General features: G+C 40.6%; 1 protein-coding gene across 1 annotated transcript in view; it reads left to right on the top strand.

Moving 5' to 3' along the window:
- Window positions 1–12,439, top strand: part of cbl (Cbl proto-oncogene, E3 ubiquitin protein ligase) — a 39,614-nt gene that overhangs the window by 11,942 nt on the left and 15,233 nt on the right. Inside the window, exons 3-4 of the mRNA XM_062418949.1 lie at window positions 11,008–11,154; window positions 12,072–12,228. Coding sequence (XP_062274933.1) covers window positions 11,008–11,154; window positions 12,072–12,228 — 304 coding nt within the window. The remainder of the gene's footprint in view (window positions 1–11,007; window positions 11,155–12,071; window positions 12,229–12,439) is intronic.

Raw genomic sequence — 12,439 nt, 5'->3', positions numbered from 1 at the left:
TGGCTAGGATGTTGTTAAATCCATCTAGAGAAATGAAAAATTGTTTTATTTTCTTTGAGTCAGAGTCGTGCCATGGTTTGTGAAATATGCACAAGTTAGAACAAACAAAATACGAGCAGTTTGCATCCAATTACAACTTGACTTTTGCATTAATTGTAGTGACCAGTGAGCTGCTGGGTTTGTATTCAGTGTATTCATTGTCAGAAACGTATACAGTATGTTTACTATTATCCGTCTCACAGTCCCTAAGCAGAGTAATACAGTAGAAAGTTGATCAGTGTGTGCACAGAAAAGCCCTTTAACCCCCCCTCCCCTCCATGGATCTAACCGGATACTGCTTTGACCTCTCTGTGAGAATTTGTTTGATCGTCTTCCTGGGCTAAGCTGCCATTGCATCCTGACCACCGTCGATAGGTCCAGCTGGTCACAGGAAGTGGTGGGCTTAAAGGCTGCAGGATGATTCAACTGCACCGTGGGACAGCCTACACTGCAGAAAATGACAGACCTGGAGACTAATAATGTGTAAATATAATGTGTAGTACTGTAGTATATCTCTTATGGCCATGTGTCTCATAGCTTATCTTTACACACCTAATCCTTTGCCTGTTAAAGCCATTACGGCTGTTGGCTTTGTTCTAAAGCGCTTATAAAGCACTCTTCACTGCAGCTAAGTGAAATCAACATTTACTTTGTTGGTCATTTCATTTTTTTTTTGTCTCAAGTGCCTTAAAACATCTTAATTAACAAATTGGCCATCTGTTAAACATTTTAAGATATACTCACCATTTCATATTGCGTTCACCACCATGTACTGAACTTCTGTGAATTTGTAATATTTGATGGTATTTCTCAATATTTTGTCAGAGACTCATTTGTAGTAGACATTAATAAAACCCACTGTGACGCACTTCCTCTGTTTAAACCAGCAGAAAGAGTGTAGTAAAAGAAATGGCAGATTTGTGTGTGGGGGAAAAAGGCAAATTTGCTTGTTTTGCTGTAGTTTGGCTTTGCAGCAATATTAACATCTGAACATACAGTTGAAACAGTCAATTAATCAATTAGTCTCTTAACAGAGAAATAGTCATTCTTCCAAATAAAAATAAAAATCTGGTTGTAGCTTCTCAATTGCGAATATTTGCTTATTTTTTTGTTTTTTTATCATTGTAGAACTGAATATCAAATATGGCAGACTAACGGATGATGAAAATAATCTTTAGTTGGGACTCTGCAAATATAATCAGCATGTATTTTAGTCCTACTCTTAACTGGCTCCTCTTCCTTTACTTGCTTCCATCATTCGTACCTTCCTTTACTGACCGCGTATTCCTCTTATCCTTTGCACAATAGAAAAATGCATTCCAGTCGTGCTTTAGTGATATTATTACAATAGTCGGTAGGAACAACTTCCTCAAGCTTCTAGTCATTCAGCCTTCCCTGCAGCTGACCTGTTGCAGATGAGAGCTGCTCTGTAGCTTTATGCAAGCTTTAGCCTTATGCAAGGCAAAAAAGCTGTAGTGGCAGGTGCCTTTAGGAGCCAACAGTGATCTGGATTTTGGACTTTTCACTCATGACGACAACCAGTTGTTCTTAAAACGTTCTACCTGTTAGTGACATATACTTTGCATGACTGTGAAGTGTTTAAGAGATGTCTTTGCATCTTCATCTGAAGCATAGTTGTGGTGAAATGTGTACACTTTGCAGTCGGCCTTCCTTTTAGTTGATCAGGACAGTTGCTTGGCACTGTTTGTCTGCTGTCACTTCACAGTTAGAGGTCTTATCACAGCACATGGCTGTCTGGACATTTGTGTTTTTCAATATGACTATGTTTTAATGTTTATTTTATATTGTGTTTTGTATATTTGCTGCTGGGGTCACACGTTGTTGATGCTTTCAAACCTGGATAAAGTTAATAGCATGAAATTCATTCTGCAGCTGTTTACAGTAAAGTGTCTCTGTGTTGTTGATGAGTGGTGTAGACAAGGCTTTGTGCACAGAGAAACATTCCATTGTACGGTACAGTAGCTCTGATATTTGCAAATGTCATATGCACCCATTTCTATTTTGGTTCAAGAGCCCCATCCTAAAATATGACTTCCTATTTTCTGTAAATGTACCTGACATCCATGTGAAACAAAGGTCTGTCTCTGAGAGCACGGCTCTTTACTTTGACTATCTGAAAACCCATCTTATCGCCACAGCTATAATATGGCAGGAAAGGTCTGTGTGTGTAGTATTGGATAAAGACATCAGGAAATGCAGTGGTGCATAACAATGATGTGAGATCATTCTGATTACAGGAGAAAGTTTGCATGAATATCATTCATTCCTGTTTTTTCAGTAGCTGCTGGGATAATGTTAGTTTAACGATTTAGATACTCCCACTCATTTTTTAAAGACAGAAAAATACAGTCATGGGTTGCTGCTAAATTTGGCCGTTTCAAATGGACAGTTTCATGTCATAGTGTAGTTCAATAGGACACAGCTACATTCTGTGTGAATCCTGTGTTGTTTGGCTGGTTGGAAAAATGTTCAAGATTGTGCCCTGAGGTAGATGAGTGGTAAAAGTTGCTGTATGTGTTCTAGGATTGAATTTTTTCAAAACCCCCACAAAAATGTTCTAAACAAAATGTTGGAGGTATTAACTGAACATTTACTGTTACTTATCAAAGCCACAGTGTTGCTTCACACCACTGCTGTTATCTTCAGCATTTACTCTTGTATATGAATCAAACTCAATATGACTTTTTGGCTCGTCGGATATGAATTAAGAAAAATAAAGTGCTGCTTCTGTCTGTTCTTTCACGGTGGGGAGTCTTGACGGTTGTGATGGAGGAGGAAGTACAATTAAAGGTAGCCTTTATAGTTAGCCTAGCAGCCAACTGGCTCTCAGTGCTGTTGATGAAACAGTTCACACTTCAGAGACTACGGGTGTTTCAGCTTCAGTTACATTTGCCCTTACTTAGAACTTGTGGCGGTGTAAACACACATGCGCACACACACAAATAGCAGAACAGCGTGGTTATTTATGTTTCTGCGGTATCAGTGAGCAGCCGACTCATGTAGTCCTCACACTATTAGATTGTGGTGATTAGCATGATGCAACCCACTCGTTTCTCTGCCCTGCAGGATATAACAAGCGCTTGCTGTTTATCCACACAGAGATAAATGAGCTCCGATATGCACCAAGATATGGCCATTCAACTGTATTGAGAGGATTAAGCTAAAACAGCACTGTTTTTCATCTTTTTTTTTCTCCTTCACAATAATCCGAGTTTAAGCCTGTCTAATTGACAACAGTGATAAGAGTTTTGAACGAGAGATTAAATTAAAAAGGTCAGGATTTTGCACAGGTGCGCACTGTGTAGTTTTTCTTTTTTGTTTTATTTTACTTTATTTAGGGGTTTATGTTAGGAAGCAGTTAAGTCTGTTTGGATCACTGCTTAAGTGTAGTGTGCGTGTTGTGTGTCTATGTGTGTGTGTGTGTGTAGTGTGTTGTGTGCTGTAATGGCTGTTTCCTGATGGAGATCTGGCTTGAAGCCAGTTTCAGAGAGTTAAATTTGTAAAGTGATGACTAGAGCAAAATGGAGACCCAGAATTACAAACACACTGTCCACTGTGTTTCTCATTACAACCAGATTTAGTTTTAATGCCTGTGTATATTTTTTGTAGCATTTAACACAGTATTAACTTATTGTCCGAAACACATAGTATTCTTTGCTTTAAGAAATGGACCCTTCCCAAACAGATGCACATAGCACTCACTTGCTTTCTTTCTTAAGAATCAAGTTTTTTTTTTTTAAACAGTCATCCCCCACACTGAATGACTTCCTAAAACTGAGTGGATTTAATTTGCTTCACAGTGTGCAGACCAATGGGCAGACCAGACATGAGCACTTTGAATATATATTGTCAGAGGTGTGATGTGACCCGTAGGAAACATCCTGTCACACACTTCTTGATCCAATCAGTTTACTGTGGATGTTTCATCTTTTAGCATTCCTCCCTGCAGTTTTTTAAACTGTCCATTTATTTTTAAGGCATCGCAGTGGTGGTCTCAAGGTGTGGCAGGGTGTAAATGTGACTGAATGGGAGGCGAGTGTCCATGTTTCCTCTGAGGACATAAAGCAGATGTGTGCAAAATGTATTATTGCAACAAAATTGCGTAAATTCTCCAATAAAGATGTAATCCAGAGGACCCTTGTGTCCAGAAGGGTTTGCTCTCTCTTTTTACTGGTCTCAGAGTTCCTGTTCTAGCTTAGTTCATTTTTATAAAGTTTTGCAAACAACTTTTGGTAGTTGAATTTTAAGGCTCAGTATGTGTTTGATCTGCATTTCTCTTTTAGCCTCAAGCAACAAAGATAATACAGCTGCATGACGATATTACAGCTACTTGTGACTCTGCCAATCCAGACAGACTCTCATTCTGTAAGGTTGACCCTTGCTGGCTGTGCTGCGGTGTATTAGCGCAGTGCGGTGCTGGCTGGCTAGCTGCGCTACTTTATCACAGCCAGCAGGAAACAGGAAGGGAGCAGCCAGCTGCAGGGTCAGAGGTCAATCTATAGCATGAGGGGGATGGTGGACAAAAACCTAGTGTTCAGAAAAAGGTTTGGCTTGTTACTGTGGTCGTGGTCGAGGGTGACAATTAGAGCAGGGGAAAATGAAAGCCGTATCACCATCCACTGTAGGTCAGCAAACCATTCTCTGTTCGGCTGTAGCCCCCTGACTCTGCATTGTCCGTGTTGGCACAGCAGCTTAAATAGCAGCAACAGTTGTAGGGGTAGGCTATTGGAGCGCTGGCTGCTGCCCAACACACACACACCAACTACAGAGCTGGTATTGTAGGATGTAGAGGGACAGAGAGAGAGATGCTTAAACAGATATCCACTCGTTCAGCTACGTGTGCGATTAGATTTAAACCTGCATCTTACTAATATTTTCATAGTGATATACAGCCTTCTTCTTCTTATCGTTTTACTCCATCTTTCTGTAATAAAGACGAAAGGAAACTGGGACACACTGTGCATCTCTTGTGCCAGAGACAGCTGTGCTACCCTGCAAGCTTGATGCCAATCACACCAGTGTCTGTGTTCACAACTTTCATTTTCTCTCCCTTACGTGCTCTCTTTCTGAGTTTAGACAGAAAGAATGAATGACAGTGAATGAGAATAAGAGAAAGTTCGCCACAACAGCATGTGTGATGGCTTAGACCTGCCAATATTAGACCATTTAGCTGACGACCCCAAAAAATGGACCTAAGGCTTGTGACACCTGTACACAGCTCTAACAGCATCCGTGTACTGAACAATTAATTGCAGCATCCTGATTTTGCAGGTAAATTGAGTGTCTGGCCTTTGCCTTAACCTGCTTGCTTCAATCTCCAACAGGATCTGAATGGCTACTTAAGAAATACCTATCATTCTTCCAGACTTTAAAGCATTTGAATAATATTAATATACACACTGAATCCAATCACACTGTGTAATGTGCAAATGGTATTATTATCTAAGGTATTATTATCTAACTCTGCATGCCTATGGAGCTTCGCCAGATGAAGCCAATGAATCTACAACGACGCTAGCGGCTCTGTGACATCAGCATGTTCATGTTCACCATCTTAATGTTGTGTGATATCGTGCTAACATTTACTAATTAGTACAAAACACAAAATACAGCAAAGGCTAATGAGAATGTCATTAGTTTGTCGCAAGTATTTTGATCAGACGATGGTGTGAGATGAAAGGTTAGTTAGTTATCAGATAATTAATCCTCTGGGGACCAAATTTCATGTTAATCTATCCAATAGTTGTTGAGATATTTAAATAACAGCAGGACAACATCCATTGTCTGGAAACATCAATGTCTTTATAATATTGTGTGTCAATCCTTCAACTAGATGTTGACATATAACAATTTGGACCAACAGGCGGACATTGCCATCCCTAAAGCCAAGGCTAAAATTATAGCTGGAAGCGTTCGGTAGACAGAAACCTTATTAGCAGCTAAACAATTTGCATTCTCAGGGCTCTAAACTAACTTTTTTCACTGGTTGCACTGGTGCGCCTAACTTTTTTTCTTAGGTGCACCAGCACAAAAGTTAGGTGCACCCAAATTTTCGACCATATCGCATTCGACACCGCAGTTTTGCAGGTTCACGTTTTTTAAATAGCTGTCCATATAGGCAATATTGACTTGTAAATGATTAACTAACAATCTGGTCAACATAAAATTCTTTATTTGAACAATTCCACAAGAAAGGTCACTTCACTGAAAAGTGTTGGTGCTTAAAGTGCTTCACTGAGCTGAAATTTAAACTTAAAACATCTCAAGATAAATGAAATAGTTATTGTGGAAAGAAATTGGCAAATTGCAACTTACCAAACAATGAACAGATTCAAGTTGTCTGCTGACACCAGATACTCCTTATAAAGCATGACACTAGGAAAAATGGATTGACTTAACACAGAAATGTATTGAAGCCACCTTATTGGCATAGGCCACATCCTGCGTTTGAGCACTTGATTTTTCTTGGGTGTTCAAAGAAAAGCTCCATGGCTCGCTGATAGTTGAACTGCGAGAAGGGGGGGGGGGCGTTTATGCTGACACGCATACAGGTAGCTAAATGCTCCCCTTGCAGTTTTTTGCGCAGGTCAGTCTTCACACACGCTGCATTCATAGTCACACAAAGACACACACACAGTTCTGGGTTGGAGCCGTTCATATACTCTGAGCCGGTTAGCCTGAAACGTGTTACTATAGTAACGTCACAGTTACCTGTTTGAGGATTAACGTTGTAAATGTTGACATCACATGGCGCTGTTTGCATTAGTTTTTCGGGCTCCGCTGTTTTTTTCTGAGCAGGTTCTGCCTCAGATGATGTTATGTTTCAACCAGCGGTCTGTGTTTGTTTCCTTATACTTAATATCACTGTTAGCTTGTCTGTGTTATGCTAGCGAGAGGTACAGAGAGAGCTGCAGGTGTGTTCAGGGTCGAAGTCAGACAGGCGGACATAGCGGTTCTGGCCAGTCGTCGTTCAGTAAGCACCACTGCAGACGTTGGTTGAACATTAATATACATCGCTGTAAATGTGTACGGGAATTTCCCGCATTATAAGTGTTGGATTTGCGGGAATCAATTAAATTGTGGGCAACACCTGCAATCCCACGCTGAAATTCAAGCCCTGCACGTCACGTTACTTCAAGCACAGTCATTTTTGCAGCGGTGCTTGAATGTACAGGGGGAAACACTGCATCTTGTCATCCGCGGCTACATGCACTCTACTTCCACTCTCTCTGTCTGACTGCAGCACACGCATTACACACAGGAATATCTGGACCACGGCCAATCAGAGGGGGGTCCCACCCTTCACTATCTCTGGCCTGATGTGTGTCTGTTGTTGAAGGTTGAACCACAGGGAGACTTTCAGAGTCGCAGAGATTTTTTTTTCCCGAACAGCTGGTCGCACCAGTGCGACCTCAGATTTTTTTTAGTCGCACCATTGAGAAATTAGGTCGCATGTGCGACCAAATTGGTCGCACTTTAGAGCCCTGATTCTTGTTTCATACATTCTTGTGTCAGTACATAAATGCCATCATGAAACTGGGAATAAGTGCACTTAAAGTTCACTTAATTGAGGATTAAAAGCTCAAATGGGCGAGACTGGTAACTTCTAGCTTCAGTTCACAGAGCGGCAGCGTACTGAATGTTGGCCATAAAAACTTTTAGACAGCCCTGAATCAATTGCCCTTTGGCCTTTTGAGTACATGTAAAATCAAGCCCAGATTTAGCTTTGTGAGATCACAACATTTCAAAGCATAGTGTGCTCATCAAAATTGTGGCCCCAAGTGAGGATATTCAGACGTATCATTAGCATTTGCTTTTGAATTAGAAATGAAATGAAATGGTGGGTTTGAAGAGAGGAATTCATAAGCTTGAAGTCTTAAGTAGCCGCCATGAATGTTTCAAGTTCAGAGATGAGGGGAGTGGATAAGTGGATTCATAAGATGGCGCAGCAACCTAGATGTAGAAATGAAAGCTGGGAGTGAGGTGAGATTAACTCCATGCATAAACTTGAGAGAGAGGATAACTGTCTTCATATGATTATGTTGTAGATGAAAGCGGAGCAGAGGGGGAGGCTGTTGTAACTTTGATAAAAGCACAGCACAGAGAGAGGATGACAAGAGGACTGATGAGACTCTGAGTAGGCCAGTAGGGCCAGAAGCAAAAGAAACATAGGACCTCCTGCCGAGATGATAGCTGCAGAAGAAAACCCTGAAATGCAGTGTCACAAATGCTTGGGTTTCTTGCGATGACACTGGAACGGGAAGGCGTTCACAACCATGGCTGCACGAGCTCTTCAGGGAAATGCCTGGAGTAGTTGAACGTCTCATTTTCCACACTGATGAGGGGTAGCCCTGACTTCAAGGACATGCCGTCACTACATCTGGCTTCAAGTTTTCGCTGTAGATTGTAAGTGGGCAGAGCAGTTCAAAAGATCAGACATCCAGCTACAAGACTGTTCACTGTTTGGAGTTCATTTACTGCTGAGAGCGTTTAAATATAAGGCTTTATCACAGTTTGTGAGCGTTTTCTCTCACAGATTCTTGCCTGCTCCCTCTGAGGTAAACGATCACACTAACAAGCGCTGGTCTATTTTGGCAGCGTCTCAACGTACACTAATCTTATTCCTCCATCTTCAGTCACTGTCCTCCTTCCACATTCACTCTTTCCACTGCCCCCACCCCTCCCTCCCCACTCATAGGGTTAGTAGTGTAGTGTGGGGCAGCTGCAGTGTAGCCACGCTTTCATTGCTGTCTCTCTCGTGCATGTCAATTCACTCTGCCCGACAGCAAAGCACAATCTCCCTCTGTGCTGCCTCGTAAATCATGGCTTTCTCAGCATAACACATCTAATGCTGTCATGGGGTGCAGTGGTAGGGTAACATTGTGCATTTTTCCCTTCTCTCATCTTCCGGTCTCCTTTTCTTTGTCCCTTCTCCTCTCACTTTTGTCATCCCATCTTCCTTTTTGTTCTGTCCTCCTCCTTCACTTCAGTGCTGTCCTCTTTTGCAAAGAGAATTGAAGCTATATACCAGGATGTCCTCGCCTCTTCATTTAAATCTTGTGTGAGTGTAACTGTGACTGTGTGTGTGTGTGCATGTACACACTGCTGTGTTGTCTCCCTGGACCAGTGACTATTTCTGTATTGTGGAACCAGCTAAGGACAATTCTCAGTGGGAGAAAACACCAAGTAGAAACCCAGCCTTGAGGAAAAATGTATTTTTTTCCAACTCCTATCTCCTCACTTTACGTTTTAGAAGAGGGTGTTACGTTATATTTTAGAAACTAGCCTGTTATTCTTATGGAAGAGAAAACTATACATTTGAATATCATGTTTATTTTAAGAGCTGAGGCTAACCGTTGCCTCCTCGTGTCAGAGTCACTGAGTTTGCCTTGTGGGGGGAAAAAAACCAAGTGAAAACAAATGTAATGCTACTGTCAAGCTTCTCACATGTTTTTTGTCTGGGAAGTTGTATGTGAATGAAAGTCCATTCTCTGAGCTCAACACATGCAAAATAAACATGTGGCAAGCAGTTGTTGTAGACACAGACAAAGCTTGAACGTCTTCCCAAAGCTGCAAATAGAAAAGCAATAAAGAGCCATGTCACACAACAGCGTCATCCACCCTGGCAGCTCGATGGCGGTGGTGTCACGACTAATACTGTAGTAGGAAATGAAGAAATGAACTAACAAACAAATGAGGGAGGGAAGAGGTAGTCGGTGAGGATACACTTCTACCATTTCCATTTGGCGATATTCAACTTCTGTACATTTCCCTTCACTTGTCTTCATGAACACCCATCATCCACACTGGGGTAAAATGCTGGTTTATTTCTTGGCGAATTAACTTTTTCTTCTGATTTAGAGGCCATGGCAACTCACTGTCACCTCTGCTTCACTTTTCTACAAATCAAAATACATCAAAAATCTAATGATGTATGCATACTATAATTTTTAGAAGATTGATATTTCCATAATTTAGTCAGGCACATCGCATCACTGCCTGTTTTGCATTGCCACAGATGGCTTACCAAACAATAACATTACCATGTTGCTCTTTATGGTTGACTGAAGAAACTGCATGTTTGATGCACATTTGAATCAAACATTTAAAACCTGCAAAGTTTACACATTTCTACAATTTCACTACATTGTTGATCAAACTATATTAAAAAAAAGTACTTAATCTTGCAGCAGAGTAAGTTATGTTTTAGTTTTTTGTTTTGTCAGTATGAGAACAAGCCGGTGCAGCAAGGACTCATCGTGCTTTCACCTTAACCTACAAGCTTACTGGCTTATGACACTAACTGGAAACGTGGATCATTATTCTTTATTCATAATGAATCATTATATATTATTATATCATATTATTAATCCTCATCAAACAGCTCTTTCTTACTGTCGTGTGAAAACGGCAAGTCACAAAATTTGGTGATTTGGATTTTTTTCAAATGATTTCTTGGAATGACTTGTTACAACAGAAGCAACAGAAACCGAAAACAGAACTGTTTTCTGACCTCATGGAAAATTGACATTTTGGTTTTCACAGGTGACGAAATGCATCAGCACACTGTGACACTTCTGCATGGTTGATTTAAAAAAAAAAAAAAAAAAAAGACCAGTGTTGTATTTTTGTCTTGTTTTTTGGTTTACCTTTCAAAAACTAACCAGTATTAGTTGTATGTAATTAATAACTAATGCCTAGCAGGAACACAACCTACAATGAGGATCAATGTCATTGATTCATAAAGGATATCCTCTGTCATCTGGTTGAAATGAACTCGTGCAACTACAATGAAGTATCCATTTTGACCTGCAATACCAAACTAATATTGTTTATTTTTAGGATCCTGTTTCACTCTAGAGGCTTCTCTACAAGCTAACGACACTTTAACCACAGTGCAGCGATAAAGACATGAAACATCACGCTCACTCTTCTTGATTTCCACAGGCGGAACCTCACCAAGCTGTCGCTGATCTTCAGTCACATGCTTGCTGAGCTGAAGGCCATCTTCCCCAACGGTCTGTTTCAGGGTGACAACTTCCGCATCACCAAGGCGGACGCTGCAGAGTTCTGGAGGCGCTCCTTCGGGGACAAGTGAGCCAAAATATGTATTATATTTGAACAGATTGAATATTAGTTTACTCCAGTGGTTACAAACTGGAACCCTTAAACCCCATGGGCTCCCTTACATGACTTCACCAGCAAAATGAATTAAATTTCACTCATTTAATTCATTAGCAGTTAATGCAGTGGAGAATGTACAAGAGACATCTGATAACAATAGTCTCTTTGCTCTTCCTTCACTCACAGTAGCCGCAGACAATAAATACATCTTCTCTGGGACAAACAGTAGGTAATTGAATGAGAAGATATGTTGAATCAATCCCCAAGTGTAGTCATACCAAAACAAACCAGCTATGTGGAAGTGCAAGAACGTTTTCGCAGCTGGGTTTTCCCAATACTGTGTGATAATTCTTTAAATTCCCCATTTATCTCATAACTCTTTTATATATCTTACATCTCCAGCAGGAAGTGGCCAATGATATTGGGAAAGCATAGTTCTGTATTTTTGTACATTTTTGCCAAAGTGCATTGAAATGTGATCTGTTTGCATATCTGGGAAGTGTTCTTTGAAAGATTACATCAGGTTAACAGTCATGACAGATGACCTACAAAGCTATATTCTGGACTATGAATATAGTCTCTTCACAAAATAGCATTTGCTTTTCGAATCATAGAATTGTGTTTCTTTATTGAAAATGCAGCCTAAATGTGTATTTAGAAGTGTTTGTGGTGTGTTATATGCAGATACCCATGAATTAACTGCTCATGATGCACTCAACGTTATAACTAAGAATGTCACTTCATCTTTACTGCATGTAGACTGTGCCGTAAGCAAGCGTGCAGATAGTCTACATTCAATACTTATTATTTATGATCTGTTGTGTTTGTTTCCTATTTCAATTTTTTCATGAGGATGTCATCATCTGTTTTTGTTGTGTTTATTACAGGACCATCGTGCCTTGGAAGGTTTTCCGTCAGTCTCTCCACGAGTTTCATGCCATCAGCTCCGGATTGGAAGCCATGGCCCTCAAGTCCACCATAGACCTCACCTGCAACGACTACATCTCTGTCTTTGAGTTTGACATCTTCACTAGGCTATTCCAGGTAGTGAACACACACACGCATGCATTCTCCACACCTTTCTCCCTCTGTTATCACTTTTGTGTGAGTTAATGTGCATAGGAAGTCCGTGATAGAGAAGACAGATTGAGAGCAGTTTGTAGCAGTCGTGTTGTAGGAAACAAATTTCATTTGAGCTGTACGTAATGAACTTAAACTAATCTGCCACATCTTTTTTTGGCTAACTGTATCAACT

This window comes from Scomber scombrus, chromosome 5, assembly GCF_963691925.1.
Source record: "Scomber scombrus chromosome 5, fScoSco1.1, whole genome shotgun sequence".
Classification (NCBI taxonomy): domain Eukaryota; kingdom Metazoa; phylum Chordata; class Actinopteri; order Scombriformes; family Scombridae; genus Scomber; species Scomber scombrus.
This window is presented reverse-complemented; position numbering and strand designations above follow the sequence as displayed.